This window comes from Schistocerca piceifrons, chromosome 7 (assembly GCF_021461385.2).
Source record: "Schistocerca piceifrons isolate TAMUIC-IGC-003096 chromosome 7, iqSchPice1.1, whole genome shotgun sequence".
Taxonomy (NCBI): Eukaryota; Metazoa; Arthropoda; class Insecta; order Orthoptera; family Acrididae; genus Schistocerca; species Schistocerca piceifrons.
The window spans coordinates 335,421,977-335,446,481 of record NC_060144.1 but is presented as its reverse complement, the minus strand read 5'-3'; the positions used below and the strand labels follow the sequence as shown (position 1 = coordinate 335,446,481).

At 38.5% G+C, this 24,505-nt stretch overlaps 1 protein-coding gene across 1 annotated transcript in view; it reads right to left on the bottom strand.

Moving 5' to 3' along the window:
• Positions 1–24,505, bottom strand: part of LOC124805336 (RING finger protein 121) — a 100,041-nt gene that overhangs the window by 42,639 nt on the left and 32,897 nt on the right. The window contains exon 5 of the mRNA XM_047265856.1: positions 13,745–13,973. Within this exon, the coding sequence (XP_047121812.1) occupies positions 13,745–13,973 (229 nt within the window). The remainder of the gene's footprint in view (positions 1–13,744; positions 13,974–24,505) is intronic.

The following is a 24,505-nucleotide window of genomic DNA, read 5'->3' as shown; positions in this document are numbered from 1 at the left end:
AACAATGGCCCAATTTCAAATAGTGCAGTTCATGACCTAAGTTCATGGCTCGTAGAAAATAAACTAACACTAAATCACAGTAGGACTCAGTTTTTACGGTTTCTAACACGCGATTCAACAAAACCTAACGTTTTGATTTCACAGAATGGGCATATGATTAGTGAAACTGAGCAGTTCAAATTTCTAGGTGTTCAGACGGATAGTAAAATGTGGAAAGCCCACATCCAGAGTCTTGTTCAAAGACTTAATGCTGCCATTCTTAATATTCGAAATGTATCTGAAGTGAGTGACCATTCGACACAAAAATTAGTCTACTTTGCTTATTTTCACCACTTATGTCATATGGTATTATATTTTGCGGTAGCTCCTCCCATTCTAAAAGGATATTTTTGGCTCAGAAATGGGTGGTTCAGACAATAAGTGGTGCAAGTTCACGAATCTCTTGTCGACCCCTATTCATGAGTCTGGATATTTTGACTTTGGCTCCTAAATATAGATATTCCTCACTGTCATTTCTTGTTAACAATATTAGCTTATTCCCAAGTATAAGCAGCTTTCACTCAGTTAATACTTGGCAGAAATCAAACCTGCATTTGGAACAGACTTCCTTAACTCTTGCACAGAAAGGTGTGCAGGATACTGCTGCATCCATTTTCAATAAGCTACCGCTCAAATACAAAAATCTTAGCAGTAATCCATATGATTTCAAATTGAAACTGAAGAGTTTCCTCACGGGTCACTCCTCCAATCCTGTTGAGGAGTTCCTTGAAAAATTAACCTGATTCTTGTTGTATTGTTGATTGCGTTTACTTAAACTTATGGACTGACTTTTTCAAGTTCCTAAACATTTCATTTTTATCTGTTACTACTTTTATGTTGTAATTTCATGTACTGACATGTTCCATGACCTTGGAGATTTGCTCCTCAATTTGATCCTACGGAACTTGATGTGTAAATAAAATAAAAATCCCCTGCCTGATGAACTACTTGTAGTATTAGCTGTTGTCACAAACAGCAACAAATTCTTTTACGCTTCAGCAGATACTGAAATGGCATAACATTATACTCTCTCAAGAAAATTTATTACATCTGAACTCAATGTGTTCAAGAATTCTGCAGCAAACCGATGTTAAGGACATTAGTTTGTAATTATGTGGGCCAATTTCTTTCTTTACCCTTCTTGTATAGGATAGTCAGCTGCATTTTTTTTTCCAATCAGTTGGGTCTTTTCATTGGGTGAGAGAGTCATAATAAATGGATGCAAAGTAAGGGGCCAATGCCACAGAGTACTCTCTGTACAACCGAACTGGGATTCCATCTGGACCTGGCTACTTACTTGTTTCAGTTCTTTCTCTATGCCATGGATGCCTATTTCTATGTCGCATTTTGGGAATCTGTACGACAGTCACATGATTGTATTATCCTCTTGCTCGAACGATTTCTTAAAGGTGAAATTTAAAAATTCATCTTTCCTTTTGGTGTCTTCTATTCTCACCCTAGACTGGTCGATGAGTGACTGGACAGAAGGCTTCAGATTTCTTACTGATTTTACCCATGACCAGGATTTTCTCAGATTCTCTGCAAGATCTCTTGCTGGTGGAAGCTGGTGTATGCTTCGTGTATTGATCTTCTTATGGACACACGAGTTTTGAAAACTTTTGTCTGTCAATATTTGTGCTTTCTTAAAAAAATAGCATTTTCTGACTATTAAACCACACACGATTCTTTCTAGCCTTACTTGGAACACACGTCTCCAGAGTGTGGTTTACAATTAGTTTAAACTTTGTCCGTAATTCCTCTATGGCCGTCACATTGGAGCTAAGCCCATCCATTGTCTAAGCAAGATGCTAAAAACTACTTATTTGCTTTTTTTTTTTTTAAGCATAAATACTCTTCTGTCTTCCTGGTGGACAGCGTGATCAGTAATCAGTGTCTCTATACTAACACTTAATAATGTCAGGCCTGTTTGTAATTACTAGGTCTAAAAATTTTCTGCTGTGTGTGGTTTGTCTAACTAGTTGTTCAAGGCAGTTTTCAGAAAATGTGTTCAAAAGTACTTCATAAAACTGTCCGTACCACCTGCAGCGAATCCACAGAAGGCCCAGTCCATACTCGTTCGATTAAAGTCGCCTCCAACTAATACGGCACGATCTGGGTATGTCTGTGCAACTGGGTGTTGACTTCCCTTGAATGATTCTACATCTGTTACAGTGGAATCAGGTGGTCGGTACAACCATCTGATAATTAACTTGAGTCCACCTAGTTCTGCTACTTGTGTCCAGATTTCACAGCGAGACTCAATTTCGACCTTGATAGACACAATATTTTTGTTGACAGCAACGAACACTCCCCCAACTATGACACTTAATATGCCTTTCTGGCATATGTTCCATGTCTCACTAAATATTCTGGAGCTTTCTACTTCATTTCAGCCAGCTCCCAGTTCTGAGAATAGTTCTGAGCACACAACTTTCCTGGAAAGCAGTATGTTCAAGAGTTTCTTACAAATACTTTGAAAATTTACAGTTACAATGGTAAGATAGTTACTGAAACAGTAAGAAACATTCATAATAAACCAATAATGATTTTTATATTTTTTTATCAGTACAATGCTCATTTATTCTAGTTACTGAGATAACATCAGTAGAAAAAAAAAATCTATAGCATTTCGTATCAGAATGCTTAATTTCTGTACCTACGTAAAAATACTGCAAACCCCTTTTAATGCATGGCAGAGAGTACTTAGCATTGTATCACATGTTAAAAAGTTTCTTCACGTATGGAGTGTAGTAAGAATGACTGCTCAAAGCCCTTTGTGTGTACAGTATCTGACCTAAAATTGTCTCCCTTTGCAGTGTGGCATCAGTTGCCTGAGACTGCAGTCATCTGAGTGTGAGTTGTGTTTACGTGTGTGTGTGTGTGTGTGTGTGTGTGTGTGTGTGTGTGTGTGTGTCATCTATTTCTGACGAAAGCCTTACTGGCCAAAAGCTTTATTTGTGACAGTCTTTTTGTTGTGCATATCTGCGTCTTCGCAGTGGCAACTGGCAACTTTCCTTTTCATAATATTGTTACATTCTTTCTATGGGAGTGATACATGGGGGGAGGGGGTTATTCCTAGACTAGTTCTTGAATTTTGGGACAAGGCTTTCACAGGAAAATTGGCAGCTATCTTCAAGCAATGGTCTACTCTGGTTTTTCAGCATTTCCGTCACTCCCCTCCCCCCCAAGTGCAACAATTCATGCTGCTCTTTAAAAGATGGGACATCCAAATGTTTTGTAAGCAATTTCCTTTGTAGATTGACTGTATTTTCCCTGTATATAGATGACCCATATCAGCAAACTGTCATCCCACCTCATGCTATATTTGTACATTTATTTAGCACACCTGCACTTGTAATTTGATTTAAGGTACTACTGCCACAGTTGGCCACAGTCACCAGTATGGACAAGAAACAGTCGGAATGAATTGCAACACATGTAACTCAACAGTATTTGTATCACAAAATAAATTGGATTATACAGAAAGTGGTAACAGCTCTACTAATGTTTATTGTAAAGTGGTTTCAATATTGAGAAGAATCAGATGAAAGTATTTTTGTAGAGGCACATTGTATTCGCTAAACAATGGAAAGTGTTGTTAGCTGACAGTGTTATGTACATGCGAACATGAATTATTATCAAGGCATTTGTGACTGTATCACACAGAAACTTCGGTAAGAGTGCTAAAGTGATCTGTGCTTCTTGTGTGTAAGTGTGTTCACCAACAATACAACATCAACATTTATAAACTTTGTTGCAGTAGTATGTCATAAAAGTATTTAGAATTTACTCGTACAATAATCAACAATCAAGAAGTAGTTCTGGCTACACATGTATGATCAACAGTTATCAACCATAAAGAGCAATTAGTTATTTTCATTGCAGGACCTACCTTGCTGGCTAAGTAGCCAACACTTTGAGTTACAATCTGTTGCAGTGTTGACAGTGAATTGTTGCAGCCTACATACTGTCAAAAGGTGAGTGACTGATATAAACTGGGTGTTGCTCTGGTTGCACATAAGTAAATATATAAATGCAGCATTTTAATGCACCACGTACAGGTACAGGTATAAGAAATGCTGTCACACAATAATAGAAACAGTACTGATATATACAATACAGTATGAGAGGCACTTACACCCTTCTTTACCTACAGCTGATCTTGTGTGATCATTCCATTTCATATCCCTACAAATAGTTAAATGCAGATATTTGTATGAGTTGGCCAATCTCAATTAGGGCCCAATGATGCTTTGGTCATGGGGTATTATGTTTTTTCATTTTGTGAAGAGCAAAATTTTTACATTTCTGATCATTTGGCAAGTTGTTAGTCTTTGTTCTACTATAAAATCTTATCATCATGTCACTTTATATTGATGCAGCTTTGATAGTATTAGGTAAGTTCGTAAGTGTGTACTGTTAATGTTCTGCTTGTTGGTATTCTGGTTGCTAGGGGTTTACTTATCAACTGTCATTTTTTATTTGTTGTTTACTGTTATTTGAGTTTACATATTGTCATACAAAAATACTGAGTGGCACTATGGATGCTAGAAAAGGAAGGCCAATAGAGGGATGACAGTGCCAGAGGCAGCCGGAAACATTTGCACCCTCTACGGGAATAATGCCTTTGGACAGAGCACGGCAGGAAAATGGCTTTCTCATTTTAAGGGTGATCGTTTTGACATTAGTGGTTCTCCATGTTCAAAAAGACCTTCGGGGTTTGATGAAGATAGTTTATACGCATTAATTCACAATGATTCAAGTCAGTGTACTCGAGATGAGAAGAATGTGTTGAACTGTGATCATTTCACCATTGTGTAAGATTTTCATGCAATGGGGAAGGTTCAAAAATCAGATGTATGGGTACCACATGCTCTAGGACAAAATCACAATTATCAGCAAATGATCATATGCCCATCTCTGGTTGCTCGTCATCAGCAGGCTTGTGAACAACATCAGCTATTCCTACCTTGTTTTGTTACTGGTGAAGAGAAATGGTGCTAACGTAACAAAAATAAATGAGTGGTTGAGTCCAAACAAAGCAGGAACTCCCTGTACTAAGACCTGTGAACATCCACCAAAGATAATGTTATGCATCTAGTGGTATAGTGAAGGTGTGGCGTACTGTGAACTGCTTCCCCAAGGTGTATCCATCACTGCCGACATTTATTGTCAACAACTAAGACTTCTTGCAGACACAATCCAAGAACACTGACCAGGAACACTGCATTAAGTGATGCTACTGAACAATAACACCTGCCCACATTCCGCTAGACTCACAAAGGGCACTATACAGGAGCTGGGTTGGGATATCATTCCACATTCACCTGATCTTGTGCTCTCAGATTTTCATCTGTTCCGCTCTCTTTTGAACATCCTTCAAAGAACTTCCTTTCCTGGCGAAAATGCTCTCTGAACATGGCTTGATGAGTTCCTCACCTCAAAACCCCATGATTTCTACAGTTTCTGACTCAAAAAGCTATCCCAGCATTGGCAAACTGTTGTAAATCATGAGGGATAATACTTTATTGATGACTGAAGTCTCTGTTATGTGTGTCTGTTGTGTTTATTAAACTTGTGGAAAAATGCTAAGAACTTGGCCACCAACCTAATACTTCATTAGAGATAACTGGATCACCAGTAGAAGGTTTGAGGTTACTATTAATAACGTCTGGCAGGTCATTAATATAAAACATGCACATCAAGGGTCCCAACACACTTTCCTAGAACACACCTAAAGCTACCTCTACTCTTGTTGACTCCTTGTCATTCCAAGGAAAGCTCAATCTAGTTACAAATTTTGTTGGGGGACTGATGACCTTCGCTGTTTAGTCCCCCTTAAACATCCCAACAACCACCACCACCACAAATTTTGTTTGATACTCCTTATTATCATGCTGAGTGAAATAATTTCTGCAAGTTGAAAAATTCGGCATCAACCTGTGTACCTTGCTCCATGGCTTTCAGGTTGTCACATGAGAAAAGTGAGAGTAGGGCACTGCACGACTGATGTTTTCAGATTCCATGTTGGTTGACATGGACAATGGCAATCTGATTGAGATACCACATTATATTTGAGTTCATATGTTCTAGGATTCTACAACCGATGGACATCAATGAAATGGGCAGTAGTTTTGTGGATCACTTCTGCTGCCCATCTTGTAGACAGGTGTGACCTGTGCTTCCTTCCAACACCTGGACACAATTTTTGGTTTGAGCAATCTACAGCATATTATGGTTAAAATGACAGCTAACTTGGCATCAAATTCCTTCTTAAGAAAAGAGTGAGTTTATCTTAAAATATCTTAAGTGCCATTCTGTACTGGTACTGTTGCTACTATTTCTTAGCATTAAAAAGGTCCTAATTACTTTTTCAATTTTTATTTTATGATTTCATGCTGTTATGTTACTATTTCATGCTTTTGGAATAATAACGGAAAATTATTTTGAGAAAAGAAGATATATCACCTTAGTCTCCCTAGATTTAGGAAAGCCCTTTGACAGCATGACAGCATCCGAAGAGACAAATTATGGGAATGTCTGGTACAATTGCATGTACCAGAATATCTTATTTCCATAGTAAAAATGTTGTACAACCTATTCCATAGCTGCTTCCAGATAGGAGAATGTTATTCTGTCAGCTTTATGAGTAAAGAAGAGCAACAGGCCAGTGTATTGCCACTGGTCCTATTTGTTGTTGGATAAAGTAATGAAGAGACTGAAATATAAAGCTTATAAGGAAATCAATACTTTATCTCTTCATATTGGAACAAAAATTAAACATGGGGACCCACAAATTGACAAAATTTGCTCTAAAAATCCGCCATACTGAGATAGTTGCAATGCCAATTGGCAGACAAGGATTACATGTGACTATTGATCTGGATGAAGAAAAGCTAGAAAATACTGACCACTTTCAGAACCTTTGCAGTATCTTAACTTGAGACACAAAGTCTTTCACGGAAATCACCAATAAAATTCATACAGGAGCTAACTTTTACCACTAAGTTCAGGACAACCAAATTCCCTTACGAGTCAAGCGAACCAATTATCAGTCTGTTATTGCAACCAATTACTATATATGCTTTGAAACCTTCACTTTAACAGAAGAGGACAATCATAGACTGTAGGTTGCAGAAATTAAGTTCCAGAGGTCAATGCCCCCCCTCCCCTCCTATAAAAATAAAATCAGAAATGAAAAGATCTGCAAACAAACACATATGCCATGTGAAGGCATAGGAATATCAAGGTTGAAGTAGTTTTGACATGTAAAGAGGTTGAAACACAAGGATAGTGAGAAAATGGCCATAAAAGGATCTTGATGGCATGAGAGTAAAGAGGCCAGAGCTGGAAATGGTGGATCACTCTAGTAAAACAGGAGACCAGGAGATGGTGGGTCACTCACCTGAAACAGGGTCTGGAAGAATGATGAGTGGAATGCATCAAGTTGACAGAGAAGATTTGTACTTCAACAGACAAAGATGGAAATCCAAATACATTGCTACCATACCTGGGCAACTGGAGATGGTCAAAAGGCGATGACAATATCTCATGTGTATGGTTTATACATATACTCCCCCCATGAACCATGGACCCTGCCATTGGTGGGGAGGCTTGCGTGCCTCAGCGATACAGATAGCCGTACCGTAGGTGCAACCACAATGGAGGGGTATCTGTTGAGACGCCAGACAAACTTGTGGTTCCTGAAGAGGGGCAGCAGCCTTTTCAGTAGTTGCAAGGGCAACAGTCTGGATGATTGACTGATCTGGCCTTGTAACAATAACCAAAACGACCTTGCTGTGCTGGTACTGCGAACGGCTGAAAGCAAGGGGAAAAGCAAGGGGAAACTATGGCCGTAATTTTTCCCGAGGGCATGCAGCTTTACTGTATGATTTAGGTAAAATAGTCCCCCATTCGGATCTCCGGGCGGGGACTACTCAAGTGGACGTCGTTATCAGGAGAAAGAAAACTGGTGTTCTATGGATCGGAGCGTGGAATGTCAGATCACTTAATCGGGCAGGTAGGTTAGAAAATGTAAAAAGGGAAATGGATAGGTTGAAGTTAGATATAGTGGGAATAAGTGAAGATCGGTGGCAGGAGGAACAAGACTTCTGGGCAGGTGACTACAGGGTTATAAACGCAAAATCAAATAGGGGTAATGCAGGAGTAGGTTTAATAATGAATAGGAAAATAGGAATGCGAGTAAGCTACTACAAACAGCATAGTGAACGCATTATTGTGGCCAAGATAGATACGAAGTCCACACCTACTTCAGTAGTACAAGTTTATATGCCAACTAGCTCTGCAGATGACGAAGAAATTGAAGAAATGTATGACGAGATAAAAGAAATTATTCAGATAGTGAAGGGTGACGAAAATTTAATAGTCACAGGTGACTGGAATTCGAGAGTAGGAAAAGGGAGAGAAGGAAACGAAGTGGGTGAATATGGATTGGAGGAGAGAAATGAAAGAGGAAGCCGTCTGGTAGAATTTTGCACAGAGCATAACTTAATCATAGCTAACACTTGGTTTAAGAATCATGAAAGAAGGTTGTAAAAATGGAAGAATCCTGGAGATACTAAAAGGTATCAGATAGATTATATAATGGTAAGACAGAGATTTAGGAACCAGGTTTTAAATTGTAAGACATTTCCAGGGGCAGATGTGGACTCTGACCACAATCTATTGGTTATGAACTGTAGATTAAAACTGAAGAAACTGCAAAAAGGTGGGAACTTAAGGAGATGGGACCTGGATAAACTGAAAGAACCAGAGGTTGTACAGAGTTTCAGGGAGAGCATAAGGGAACAATTGACAAGAATGGGGGAAAGAAATACAGTAGAAGAAGAATGGTAGCAGAAATCCTTGGGTAACAGAAGAAATATTGAATTTAATTGATGAAAGGAGAAAATATAAAAATGCAGTAAATGAAGCAGGCAAAAAGGAATACAAACGTCTCAAAAATGAGATCGACAGGAAGTGCAAAATGGCTAAGCAGGGATGGCTAGAGGACAAATGTAAGGATGTAGAGACTTATCTCACTAGGGGTAAGATAGATACTGCCTACAGGAAAATTAAAGAGACCTTTGGAGATAAGAGAACCACTTGTATGAACATCAAGAGCTCAGATGGAAACCCAGTTCTAAGCAAAGAAGAGAAAGCAGAAAGGTGGAAGGAGTATATAGAGGGTCTATACAAGGGCGATGTACTTGAGGACAATATTATGGAAATGGAAGAGGATGTAGATGAAGATGAAATGGGAGATACGATACTGCGTGAAGAGTTTGACAGAGCACTGAAAGACCTGAGTCGAAACAAGGCCCCCGGAGTAGGCAACATTCCATTGGAACTACTGACGGCCATGGGAGAGCCAGTCCTGACAAAACTCTACCATCTGGTGAGCAAGATGTATGAAACAGGTGAAATACCCTCAGACTTCAAGAAGAATATAATAATTCCAATCCCAAAGAAAGCAGGTGTTGACAGATGTGAAAATTACAAAACAGTCAGTTTAATAGGCCACAGCTGCAAAATACTAACACGAATTCTTTACAGATGAATGGAAAAACTAGTAGAGGGAAGATCAGTTTGGATTCTGTAGAAATACTGGAACACGTGAGGCAACACTGACCTTACGACTTATCTTAGAAGAAAGATTAAGGAAAGGCAAACCTACGTTTCTAGCATTTGTAGACTTAGAGAAAGCTTTTGACAATGTTGACTGGAATACTCTCTTTCAAATTCTGAAGGTGGCAGGGGGTAAAACACAGGGAGTGAAAGGCTATTTACAATTTGTACTGAAACCAGATGGTAGTCATAAGAGTCGAGGGACATGAAAGGGAAGCAGTTGTTGGGAAGGGAGTAAGACAGGGTTGTAGCCTCTCCCCGATGTTATTCAATCTGTATATTGAGCAAGCAGTAAAGGAAACAAAACAAAAATTCGGAGTAGGTATTAAAATCCATGGAGAAGAAATAAAAACTTTGAGGTTTGCCGATGACATTGTAATTCTGTCAGAGACAGCAAAGGACTTGGAAGAGCAGTTGAACGGAACGGATAGCGTCTTGAAAGGAGGATATAAGATGAACGTCAACAAAAGCAAAATGAGGATAATGGAATGTAGTCTAATTAAGTCGGGTGATGCTGAGGGAATTAGATTAGGAAATGAGACACTTAAAGTAGTAATGGAGTTTTGCTATTTGGGGAGCAAAATAACTGATGATGGTCGAAGCAGAGAGGATATGAAATGTAGACTGGCAATGGCAAGGAAAGCGTTTCTGAAGAAGAGAAATTTGTTAACATCGAGTATAGATTTAAGTGTCAGGAAGTCGTTTCTGAAAGTATTTTTATGGAGTGTAGCCACGTATGGAAGTGAAACATGGATGATAAATAGTTTGGACAAGAAGAGAATAGAAGCTATCGAAATGTGGTGCTACAGAAGAACGCTGAAGATTAGATGGGTAGATCACATAACTAATGAGGAAGTATTGAATAGGATTGGGGAGAAGAGAAGTTTGTGGCACAACTTGACCAGAAGACGGGATCGGTTGGTAGGACATGTTCTGAGGCATCAAGGGATCACCAATTTAGTATTGGAGGGCAGTGTGGAGGGTAAAAATCGTAGAGGGAGACCAAGAGATGAATACACCAAGCAGATTCAGAAGGATGTAGGTTGCAGTAGGTACTGGGAGATGAAGAAGCTTGCACAGGATAGAGTAGCATGGAGAGCTGCATCAAACCAGTCTCAGGACTGAAGACCACAACAATAACAAATGGTTTATACAAAATAATGGACGTGATCATTCATAAAATACATTCTAATGAAGGAAGGGTATGTATGTACGTACGTAATAGTTGCTAAAACTGACACCATGAGGGCAAAAATGATAACGTAACATAAGAGAAAAAAAAATCAAATTTCAAGTTCCCAGAAACAATCATGTAGTAGAGAAGCAATCCAGAAATAAAATGGCATCAAGTAGTCCTCTGGGCTTCATAGAGGAGCTGAGTCACTTCCCCTCACCAATTTCAATTACTTCTCTGTATCTTGTTTCTAACAAACATTTACCAATTGTCTGCCTAACAAATGATGCAATAACTTCTGTTAAATATGTAAGTAACTATTCTGAGATATTTCTATTTATTCATCATCTTTCTTTTACTATCCCAAACAGAATGGAGGAAGGACTGTGTCTGCTGGGTAGTTCTTGTCCAATGGATGCTGCTGGGGTTAAACTCCTGGGATATAGCAATGAACAGCAACACATGAGAATAATTACTGATAGAGCCATAGTGAAATAATTAACAGAAAGAAACAGCCTCATATCTGGAGACTGCAACTTGCTGCGTGGACTCAAGTATTCATTTTATAGTAACAACACTGCTTCCTTTTTAATAGTGACTCCAAAAAGTGATCTAATGAAAACTATTATATTAAGAATCAATTTTAAATATATTGTCTACATTTTAAAATCCAGACTATATACTACTGACAGCTCATACAAAGCAGTTAGATGAGTCTACTTTCAAAACGACTGCAATTGTTTTAACTACAGTAGAATGTCGTTTATCCCAACTAACTGGGTGACATGCGTGGTTTCTTCAGATAATGGAACTGCATACTTTTATTTACCAATAAAAACTACATACTCGTATATTTATAACAATATGAATCTCTCTTATTATTACAAAGGCATGTACAGTATGAATTTATTTAGTACAGCCTAGTAAACAAAAATCATGTAATACATATACATTTTCATGTTCAGTACGTATGTATAAAACTAACCCAAAAAAACATTAGTTTTGGTCTGTCTAAGCACACCTACCCACTCATGAGTAGCATGTCAAGCAAGCACTTTTTTTCAGGACAAATATCTGGTACTGGTCACTTTCATATTGGGATTCAAACCAACACAGGGCAGTATCTAAACACGTAAATGCTTCAGAAGCAGCCAATATACTTTCATCATCATTTTCGGGACCACTACTTGATGAGATGCTGGCAGCATCATATTTATTAGCGTCGAAATTTAGAATTTTGCTTTCCTGGATGATTTGGTACAGCTATTCTGGATGAATTGGTACACCGGACCTTCATCATTGGCACTCATCCATTCTTCAACATGAAAGAAAGAACAATACATTTATGTTTAGGTATTTTATATCGCAAGTTTACTTTATGTGGCAATTTAGTTCTTTTAGCACCCTGAGCATTTGGGATGTATCAAACTGCTTGTCATTTTCAATTAGACTTTGAGAACTTTTCATCATACCAAAAATTTCATTTTGAACTTCTTCAAATTCTGTTCCTTTACACTATCCAATGCTGCTCCGATCATGTAGGATACTTTTATGTTTTCTTAACAGACTCTCTTCTCTCTCCTCTTCTCTTTCTAACAATAACTCATGTAATAATTCTTTTCTGCAATACCATTTGAAAATCTCAACAATACCATGATCCATGGGCTGTAACATTAGGTGGAAGAAATGTCACTTTCATGAACTTGTAGTTTTCGTTTCAGATATTACATTCTGGATGAGTTTGTGTGCTGTCGAAGAGCAGTAAATTTTCTCTATTTCGCCATTCTTTAACTGATGAGCTTTTACAGAGGGTATAAAAACTTTAAACTATTCTGTGAAAATCATACTATCTATACAGATGCTCTTTTGTGAGGTATAAACGACAGGCATCACAACATAGTAAATGTTTGAAACAACATGGTTTCTTACTTTTATCAATGATGAGCCTAGACAATCAGTGGCTACCAGTATCCTCAGTAAAAGCTAAAGCAGTAATATGACCCTTGCTTATTTTAGGACAAGGTGCTGCTAATTCACACTGTGAAGCAAGGGTTTTTCTTGACAAAGCTTTACAATTGAGCCCAGTTTCATCAGCATTGTAAACATTTCTGAAAGCAAAATCCTCTTTCCTCAATACGTCCCTTTGTTTTATCTTGAGAGGGGAAAAAAAACGCTCCTGAGGAATCAGTACTCGATTTATCTCCTTGTATTTGAAGGTCGTGAACGCCACATCTTAACTTACAGCTTTTTAACCAGCCTGTGCTTGCTTTAAAATCTAATGGCCCAACATGTATTTCATTAAACCAAACTGCCTTTTCACATAGAATGAGATCAGAGATAGGTACACGTTGCAATCTTTATTGTGTAAACAGCTTGTAAACAGCACCATTTAGATCTGCGTTTGTGATGAACTTCATAGTTTTATGACTTGTCAATCTATCAGTAGTATGAAGCTTAGATATAAAATTGGTGATGCTTGGCTCTTGTCTTTTTATACCTGTAATTGTTGACTCACCAAACTTGACCTCATTAGATTACACTGTTACAGATTAGTTTTCCTCTGACCTTTTATTAATCTAGTATTAATCTCTCACAGAAAGAACAATACGTTTATGTTTAGGTATTTTATATCATAAGTTTACTCAACATGGCAAAGCTGACACAAGTGATCATAACAGAGTGCAAAAGGTTGCTATTACCTGGTTTTCGACCATGGTGCGAGAGGGTGGGCAGGTGGGTGCAAGATGGTAGCAGTAGAGAGGGAGAGAGTGGCACACGCAAGTGGGAAGTGAGCAACAGTTCCGTTAAGCTATCATTCAGCTGAGCAAAGTTTGGATAATCGACACTCTACTGTACGTGGAAGCATGTATGTGTACTAAAACAATGAGCATTATAGTCGCTTACCCCAATATGTGATGCCATTTTGTCAGCACATATTTCAGCAATATCTCTTCCCAAGACTCCATAATAGAGGCCATAAAAGACAAAAATTAATCCTACATCCATCCACACATGAGGTTTAACTTCAAAAACCATATTCAGGCCAAAGAAAGTTGCCATCATAATGGCATATCCTATTATTCCGAGAGCATAGCTAAGTTTGTATAGAAAGTAAAACCATTTGTACACCAACCTGTAAAGGACCAAAACAGTAATTTTTAGGAACAGTGGAACACACTCAAAATACAGAATACAAAACATAATTTCTGAATACAGTGCTGCAGGGACTTCAGCTAAAGCGACTGATGTACTGAAATCTGATGCCTTAGATGATTGGCACCAAACTCAAAACATTCCAACACATTCAGGTCAGGTTCATGTGAAAATTTCAAGCAATTTTCTATACACACAGATAAGCTCTATTATTGTCCAATACATACACACAGATAAGAAACGTAAGTGTTGTTTGTCTGTGCATGCCGTTATAGCTCCGCAACCCTCGCAGTTTCATGGTGTTATATGGTATGGTAGCCCTCCATCCCCCTTCTATAAAGAAGGTTTCAGTTTTGAACTGCGGGGGTTGGGTTTGAAGATATGGATGTCACAAGAGAGCATTGCACCAATATACATCTTATAAGAAGTCAATGAAGCAGCTGAGAATCGAGTACTGAAGTGGCTATGACTATGTTCCTCAATGTTCTATAATATTCCAGAAAGAATTTTCTACAATCTTCCAGAATGTTGGATAATGTTGTCGGGTGTTCCAGAATGTTAAAGAAACTTCCAGAAGGTTCAATGTTCTAGAATTTTCCACAATGTTATAGAATATTCTCGAATGGTCCATTATAATGTTGTGGTGGGGATACGTTCAGCTCACACGGGTACATATAAGCAAACTTCAGAATACTTTTGGAAATCAGAGTGGATCAAGGAAAGTGAAACTTTTTAAAGAACTTAAATTGCTGAAGGCAGTGAACAGCGTATTAAGTAGAATTTTAGTGTGTTAAATAATAGTAATATTTAGCAGGAAGCTGAGTCACAAAAGAGGGCAAGATCTTGCTAGTGGTGAACCGTAAAGAAGAAACATAAAAAGATCACAGAAATGAAACAGAAGCAGAATGAGAAGCACATTTAACTTCAAAACAGAGGAGAATGAATATACCAAGAAAAACTCAACAGATGGACAATGAGACCAAATTAGAGAAGATGTACAAGCAAGACATTCAACAAGCTGACAGAAACAGCTGCCGAAACAAGATTACAAAATGAACTAAGTGGAGTTACAATGAGAAGTTCATGAAAGAAAACAATAGAAAGTGCCTGAACAAAACAAAAATGTAGTAGTAGTGCAAAGCAAAAGAACAGAGATTACAGTTGGGCATGTAAAGAATTCCATTATAATACCACTAAAAAGCACAAAAAACACAAACATGTTGTCATTGACAAAATGAATTAAGTGCATCACTTCTGGAAAGACAAAACTTCAGCTAAGTTCTTGAGTGATCTGGAATGCTCTCTTAGAAAAAAAAAAAAGAATGACAGTAAAGACCAAGAGAAGTGGGACTTGTTCAGCTACTAACTAATAAAGGAGCAGCATAATTTTGTTGCCAGATTTTCACTATTTTAACAATGATATTTTACACAATAAATAATAATAAAATGGTATTATTGTCTTTTGACTATAAAAAGTCAGTCTGTTGCAACAAATATTAAAAACTATATGGAATAATAAAATTGTCATACCACCATGTTTATTTTGACATCAACATAAATTATTACCTTAGAAGACAATAGCAACAACAACAACAGCAGCAGCAGCAACAACAACAACCATATTCAGTTACTGCGGTAAGTAATATTTTCACAAGTCCAATCACTTTCCTGTCACTTTCACTTAGAAATGGGAGCACAGTTCAAGTTTCAAAATATTACTAGTTTGAAACACACCCCTCCCTCCATCATTATGAGACTTCTTTGCGTGACTCTTATTTACATCTTCTGTGCATCCCTGTAAAATACTGAAAACCTTCTAAGTCTCTCTTCCTCTGCTTGTATTGTTAGTTCCTACTTTAAATTTCTTGCCTTTTTTTCCTTCTTCAGTTACTGTTTTCTTGCTTCTCAGACAATATTTCATATGAATTTCATTCCTGGATGCAGTTTTTTTTCTTCACTAACGTCCCTTCTTCTTTTTTTCATATTCTATAAACTGCCTTGGATATTAACTATTTACTAAGACATTGGTGAAAGAAGAAATGTAACCAGAAATCAATGGAAATCTGTGATAATAAACATGGAACTAGGGCAAAATGTGACTCTACTAAAACTGGAGGAAGAGCCCTTAATTAAATCTTAATGAGGAATAAGGGAACCAACCAAGGTAGACGACAATGTCCAATTCAGACATTCATTGAATTTTATGAAGAGCTAATATGTAAGGGCTGCTCAGAAGCCCTCAACATAGACAGCGTGCTGCTAAATGACAATATCAACCAGATACTCAGGCTCTGCCAGCACATGATCTGCATGTGAATGATTTTCATAGAGACCTAAATCACACCACTATTACTGGATGTAATAAGTTTGAGTTCTTTTAATAGCCTCCTTGTATTCCATATTTTTGGTTTCATTCCTTTCTTCATTAAGTGAGGCTTTCACTGTATCTCAACCTGTCACTTCACACATTTTGCCACTGGATTTTGGCTTCCCAGTTCAATGATCAGTAATGTCAAAATTATTCTTTGTACTCTCCACAGTAGCTGTAATTCAGAGCAAATGTTGTGGTATCCTGTTCCCTGCAACATCACAGATTTACTGTTAGAGTTTTACTGCTATTCAAGTTGTCCTGACCATGCCAGTACATATATTCAGTCACAGCCAGACTGACAGCTCGTGCCTTCCGCACTGTGCTGACACTTATGGTAGTTTCCACAATCAGAAAGGAAGACTCTTCCACCTTCTCTGGCCTTGACGATTATCATCTTTCTTAGCCAGTAAAAGCATTGTTCTTCTTTCTCTGTATCCCTACACTGGGAAACTTACATGTGAAGCTATATTAATTCTGAATAGTTTTATGATGTGTCACTCCTCCCCACCACCCTTTCTGCAACTGAATTTGGGATTCACTATGACAGAGTTTCAACTATATACAGATTTCTCACCTGACAACATAACAAATACGAGGGTTGGAACTTAAATAGTGGCAACCGATACAAAAGAGTTACATGTTTGCAACTGTTACTGTCCTACAAAGATGTCAGCGATGTGGAAGGCGTAGTATACCGTTAGAAGAGCCTGTACTGTTGATGGTGCGAATGGAGTGGTCTACTGCCTGTCGAATCTCTAGAACAGTTTCGAAGCGAATGCCACGTAGTGGTTCCTTCATCAATGGAATCAAATCAAAGTCACAAGGACAGCTTGTGCTGTATGCGCCCACATATTATTGTGCAAAATGATGGATTGGTTGCGCAGAAAGTGCCGCCGCTTCTTTTGCAAAACTGGTCACAGGTGATGCTCCTAAAACGAACAGTAATACTGTGCACTGACTGTCTGCCATGGAGGAGCGTAATGCGTTAGGATAACACCATCACAGTTGTACATGGGAATCACCATAACTTTCACCATATTCGGGCTCTGACACATTTTCGACTTTTGCGGCGACCTATAATGATGATTGGATTGGCGTTTCAGTTTTGGCTTGTAAGATGTGGCTCATGTCTCATCCAGAGTTACGATATGGCATAAGAAAGCCTCTCCTTCATGCTCACAGTGCTCCAAGTGATCTCTGAGCAGTGTCATAATGCATCTATTTCTGCATTTCTGTCAAGTCATGCGGAACCCATTGTGATGCAATTTTTTGCATGCCCACGTGTTCCTTCAGGATGTGAAGTACAGTCGTATGCGCTAATCTGGTTTCGTGGGCGAGCTCACAAATCGTATGGCGTCAATCACTGTCTACTAATGCGGCGACAGCATGCACTACTTTTTCAAAGACACTAGAATGACCTGCCTGATGCATGTCTGCTATGATTTTTGAACTTCGTTGAAGGCTTTTACCCAACGTGTCAATGTTTGGGTACGGCAATCCTGATTCCCTGTATGCCTCTTGAAAACCTTGATGACACTGTTGTACTGTACAACCTCTGGCACATTCAATCTTGATCCAACTCTGTTGTTCCTGTTTCGAAAACATAGTGACACTGTTAAATTAGACCGCTTGCTCACAAGTGACTTGTTTCCCTTGCTTGTGTGCTATCAGCAACAATAGTAGATCCCATTGCATAGTGTCTCAACAGCATTGCTGCCACTACTTAAGTTCCAACCTACGTATATTCACTTGTGCACTAAACATGGTAGTTATCTTAATGTAACAAATGAATTACAGAAGAACTGTACACATCAGATGAGGAGGGTGGGAAATAAATTAGTTTACTCTCATACAAAATAGAGAGGAATGACAAGAATTCAACAGTTCCCTAGCCAAATTAAATTTATTACAACAAAGTTCAATTTCCTCCTGTCTAATGGCAGGATTCTCTTGATCTAGGTGATAACTGCTCTTCCTCTGCCCGCTCCTCATATCTAGGGAAATTTAGAAAAAGTTGTCTTTCCATAATTTTTGTCAGTGTTTATGAGAGGAAAGATCTTACCTTTAGTTATTAATTCGAATGAAAAATTTGTATATAATGTACTGTTTTCTAGTCACTATATTATTTAAATTGTGTAAAATCTGTTTTTTTATTCTGTTTTAACACATTTGCTTTACCGAAATTTTCTGACACTAGCACCAACTTATCAAATGAGTTTTTTTTCCTTATTAAGAAGCTTGCTTCCTGCGCACTGTAATCTCCAGTCTTTTCCATTATTTTTGAAAGTTGTCATCAAGAAAGCAAAGGATAGAGAGATCAGAGAAAAAATTGAAACACAATCCAAAGAGTGTCACAAAACTTTGGGAACAGTTTCCAGCTTCATCAAAATTCAATGTACATACCTCAAACTATTTCTTTATTTTCAAACATTTCAATGCTTCTGGTATCTGTCATAAATCAATCATATTGATATCCATCTATAATCATTATTAGTAACAGGAATTACAAACTACCAAACCAATATTCCAGTACTTAATAAATAAAAGAACAGCCAAAGTATTATTTTCATATGTAATTTATAAGAAATTATTACCTAGAGTCCATTGACAACACCAGAATAGTCTCAGCGTGAAAGAAAAATCTGGTAACGTGTCATGCTAGATATTTGAATGTAACGCTTGTATGTGCTGTGGAAAAGAGCGACAGGTAAAACCAAAACATTAAAATGTGATACCATACAAATATTACCACAACAACGAGACACTGTAAAAAAAAAAAAAATGAAGCTACAAGGCTATAACTGATAAAATGTTTTAAATATGTACATAAAAGTGCACAGACAAAAAATATATACTGAAATGAAATTATTTTGAGTGTGTGTGTGTGTGTGTGTGTGTGTGTGTGTGTGTGTGTGTGTGTGTAAATAATATTAGTTGTAATAGTACACACAAAAAAGTAAATGTTTATGGTAATATTTATAATGTGCACTTTCATTGTTTTAGTTTTCCCCTATATTGTAACAGAAAATGGACACACTATACAAACATCCTATTATGCTAAAGAAAATAAAAAACTGTTAAACATTCCTGAAAATAAATCCAGTCATCAAAAAGTAAAACTCATTTCTGTTGCATGTGGTTGATGAAACATCAAATTTCATTGAATAGATAGGCAGCATTCGAAAAATTCTGTTCTCTCTTACAGCAAACATCCAGCATATGATATTTTTTTCCATAAAGTATGAAAAGCTAAGCAAGGTCTGACAGTTAATAATAATAACATCTTAACCTTTATGGAAAACTGAAAATTAAGATGCTCAAAGAGATGAGAAGCAAATTTACATTAAAGTGGCTCTGACGAAAGACATGAACTGGATGGAGGATTCATTGTATACAGCCTGCTTAAACAACTAATGATTGGGTTTAGTTACAAAAGTCCAAGACTCTTGATACCAAGGATTAACAAGGGATTTTTAATTACAGTATAATTAATGCTCATATTCCAACAAAGCAGCAGAGGAGAAAGAAAAAGATCTTTTCTATGAACTTCTCCAAAGAATGTACAATGGTTGTTGAAGTCATATCTAATAATGGAAAATGCAGGATGGAAAACTGGCAATATTATGAAAAGGACAGTTGTTGCTCACTATATAGCAGAGATGCTGAGTCGCAGATGGGCACAACAAAAAGAATGTCAGACAAAGCGGCCATCAGAATTAGACACCCCCCCCCCCCCCACACACACACACACACAAATAACTAGCACACGCATGACCACAGTCTCTGGCTGCCACGGCCAGACAGTGAGCAGCACCGCATGATGGGAGAAGAAAGTGCTGGAATCAGAATAGGTAATGGGTAGAAAAGTTTTTCTGAACTGCGCATATGGGAACTCTCCCTACAATATACCCTATGTTCCCGTAACCATACTGCCTCAACCTTCATTAGTCATTGTCCTTTGCTCACCTACCCCTTCCCTGTTCCCATTCCAGCACTATGCAGCCCTCTATTCCACCAATGCACCCACAGTGTTTATTCTCTCCTCCTCTGATGCCCCCTTCCCATATGCTCTCCATCTAACCTCCTGACTGCACCAGCTGTCCTAACCTCTCCCCATCTCATCCCTGTATGCTCCCACAAGCAGCACTTTACCTCCCCCACTCCTACCCTGCTCTTTTCCCCTCTCCAACTCAGCCTCGTCCTCACTCCCCCCCAGTCTGCTTCTCCCAACATGCGCTGTTACTCGCTGTGTGTGTGTGTGTGTGTGTGTGTGTGTGTGTGTGTGTGTGCAAATGGCTCTGAGCACTATGGGACTTAACTGCTGAGGTCATCAGTCTCTCTCTCTCTCTCTCTCTCTCTCTCTCTCTCTCTCTCTCTCTTCTCTGTGTGTGTGTGTGTGTGTGTGTGTGTGTGTGTGTGTGTGTGTGTGTGTGTGCACGCGTGCACACACACACACACACACACACACACACACACACACACACACGCCTGTGTGCGCACATGCGTGTGCTGTCTAATTCTGATGAAGGCCTGTTTTGTCGAAAGCTTTGTTTGACAGTCTTTTTGTTGTGCCTATCTGCGACTCAATATCTCTGCTACATGACGAGTAGCAACTACCCTTTTCATGGTATTGAAGTTATAGCTAAATAACAGCTGGAGACCTCAATGCCCAAGTGGGGAGAGAATATCATCATCAAACAACTCGATCACAAAGCAAACACACAACCAGGAATGATAACAAAACTGGATTAGTCTTATTTGCAGCTTCTCTTAATATAGTTATTGGATCCACACAGTTCTTACACAAAAACATCCACAAGGGGACATGGAATGCCCTCAATGGCAATATAGTGAACCAGAGAGACTATATACAAATGAGATTTTCACTCTGCCAGGAAGTTTCAGAGAGACTATATACTTGGGCCAGAGTTAGGTCAAGGACAGCACATTTCTCACATGGAATTAGTATAAACTATCAAAAATACAACACAGAGACCCTAGAGGCACCTGACATTAAATGGTAATACAAAAAAATACATAAGCAGAAGAAGGAGCAGGTGGGTGCTGCAGCACTGAATAAAAGAGGAAAATTATTAAGATGGCAACTGAAAAAATGATGCATTGGGAACTGAGAATAGGCACAGAAGAAACAAATGATTTGATGCTGAATGTAAGGCAGCAACCGAAGAAAAGAATAAGGTGTACAACAGGATATTACAAAGAAACTGCACTGAAAGAATATGGCAAGATTACAAAGGGAAAATGAAAAATGAAAAAATAATTCATCAAAAAACAGAATGGTTAAAAATGAATTTTTCACACAAATGGGATTACTACAGAATCAGAATGAAGTAAAAAAATTCTTTAGAGAAGTAAATCCTTCAGAGAAGTAAATGATGAGTGGAGGCCATTTAGCTTTATATGTAACCTAAATCATGGACGAAAGTGATATAATCATAAGAAACGAGAAAGGAATCTGCAAACAATGCTGCATTGACTTTCACAACTTACTCAAGACACACACAAGGTGTTCCTATGGATGAATAGGTAAAGGTACATGAAGAGAAGTCTGTCCCTTCAACAGCTGGAGAAGTAAGTACTGCCCTGAAACAACTAAAGAACAACAAGACAGTAGAATTACTAAAAAAGGTTTGTCAGAAAAATAGCTTCTCTTAAAAATAATAAGGCTGATCTGGGAAGAGAAGAAAATGCTACAACAGCGATAGACATGAATTATGTCCACACATTAACAAGAAAGGGGATCAAATGGAGTCTGCAAATTATCAAGGGGTAACACCCTCAAACTTCTAGTATAAGAAGGGCTCTAATCTCCTAATTGACCTCTTCCTCCCAATCCCCCAGAGAGAAACAGGTCCATACCAAGAGAATATATCCTAGGCCAGAAAAAAACTGAATTTTGAATTAGCACACACCACCTGCTCGTTGACTTTAAAACTGCATATGGCAGTGTCAATAGAAAGACATTATATGCTGTCCTGAGAGAAACTACAATGTCTGAGAAGCTGCTGAAGATGACAGTAAACAGTGTGAGAAGCAGAGAGGTTTAGGGGAGTATTGTTAGAACTAATGGATATTCACAATTGTGTATATCAAGGGGACATGCTGGCATATCTTCTTTTTAATGTGCCTCTGGAACATGTGATAAGAGACGTTTATATGCTTACCAGGGTCAGACTTCCACAAATCGGTGCAAATATTAGTCTACACCGATGATACAGACACAGTTGCGAGATCTCTTAAGTCAATGGAAGAGTTGTTCATTGTGTTAGAACAGACTGCAGAGGACATGGGATAAACAAGCATTGAGTCTAAGACTAAATAAATTGTTTATGGGAGAGCACACTTGAGAAACATGCTGAAGTCAGTAACTGTGTTCGGTTGTGAATTTGGGGAGTTCGAGGAGTTTAAATACCTGATATCAATCATGACCTACGACTATGATTCCTTGTGCAAAATTAAATGATGGTTAACACAATACGCAAATAGATATCAATCAGAAAAATAATAGAGACAGCAAGATTGAGTTAGGTGGGCATTTGGCACTGCTGAGTGATACAGACGTGCCAAACTAACTTTAAATTCCAGATGGAAAAGTAAGGGTTGCTGACCTAAAACAGGATGGCTAGATGTTGTCGAAGACAGCAGAAAACACAAAGAATGGGATACAGGGATTGGAAAGCACTAGCACAGAACATACATTTCTTGTGGAAATTAACTGAAGAGATGAAAGTCCATAATGGACTGTAGAGCCACAGAAGAAGAAGAAAACAAAGTAGTTTATGGACATAAAAAAGAAAGGTTGAGGAAACAGTAAGCAATGCAGAACAGTTACATAAATTATCATCGTTCCATCTTTCAACTCTCTGAAATGACAAAAATATCCAGTAATCTCCTTCTCTAGCTTTTCAATCATAAGATCAAACTGTTTTAATGTGCAAAACTTCAGGATAGAAGTGACACAGCTCAATGAAATTTGGACCATACACAGAAAGAATTGCTATTATATATTACAGAAGGTAACTGAAAGAAATATGCGATGACATGAACACAAATGACACTTTCATTCTAAGACAATGATGATGATCCCCTGGAGATTATGAAAGGCAGAACATCGTTCTTAGTATGGTGTGCGATAACCACGGACAGCAATGCGTGCTCTGCAATGCACTACTATGCTGGTCTTGGGATTGGTAAGGAGTTCTCGTGGTAGGGCATTCCATTCCTCCACCAGTGTAGCTGACAACTGTTGGATGCTCAATGGTGCATGTGGATGTGCTACATACCACACGTGCTCAATGGGATTTAAGTTGGGAGAATGGGCAAGCCAATCCATTCACAAAATAACTTCTCATTCCAGAAGCTCCTCCACATGCACTGTTCAATGCAGTTGCACAATGAAATCCATAAAAAAGAAATCGGGACCAAATGCACCTCTGAAGGTGCACATGGGGAAGGAGTACAGTGTGACAGTAACATTGACCGGTGAATGCACCATCTCCAGAGATATGGAGATCAGTACGCCTATGCAACATAGCACCTCCCAACACCGTAACACCTGGACCACTAAAACCAGTCTCTTTGATAATGTTCCTGAGTGCATTAAGTGTTCCTACATCTTGTCATATGATGGTATATCCAGAACCACTACTCAGACTGAATCTGCTCTCATCCGAAAAAAACATGCAATGCCAATCCTCACTGGTCCATTCCCTATGTTCTTGGCACCATTGCAAATGGTGCCACTGATTTGTGTGTAGCAACATCACACAATGTGCTGGTCATCGGGCAAAGAGACGATCCCCATTCAGTCGCTGTGCAATTTTTGGAGGATGAGAGTGCAGTCCTGTTGAATATGGTTGCAATTGCACCCACTATTTGATATGCTCCCCTTCTTGCCTGTTGCACAAAGTAGCAATTATCTGCTGCTATAGCAGACCATGTTGGGTTGTTTTTGGGGAAGGAGACCAGACAGCGAGGTCATCGGTCTCTTCGGATTAGGGAAGGAAGTCGGCTGTGCCCTTTCAGAGGAACCATCCCGGTATTTGCCTGGAGCGATTTAGGGAAATCACGGAAAACCTGAATCAGGATGGCCGGACGCGGGATTGAACCGTCGTCCTCCC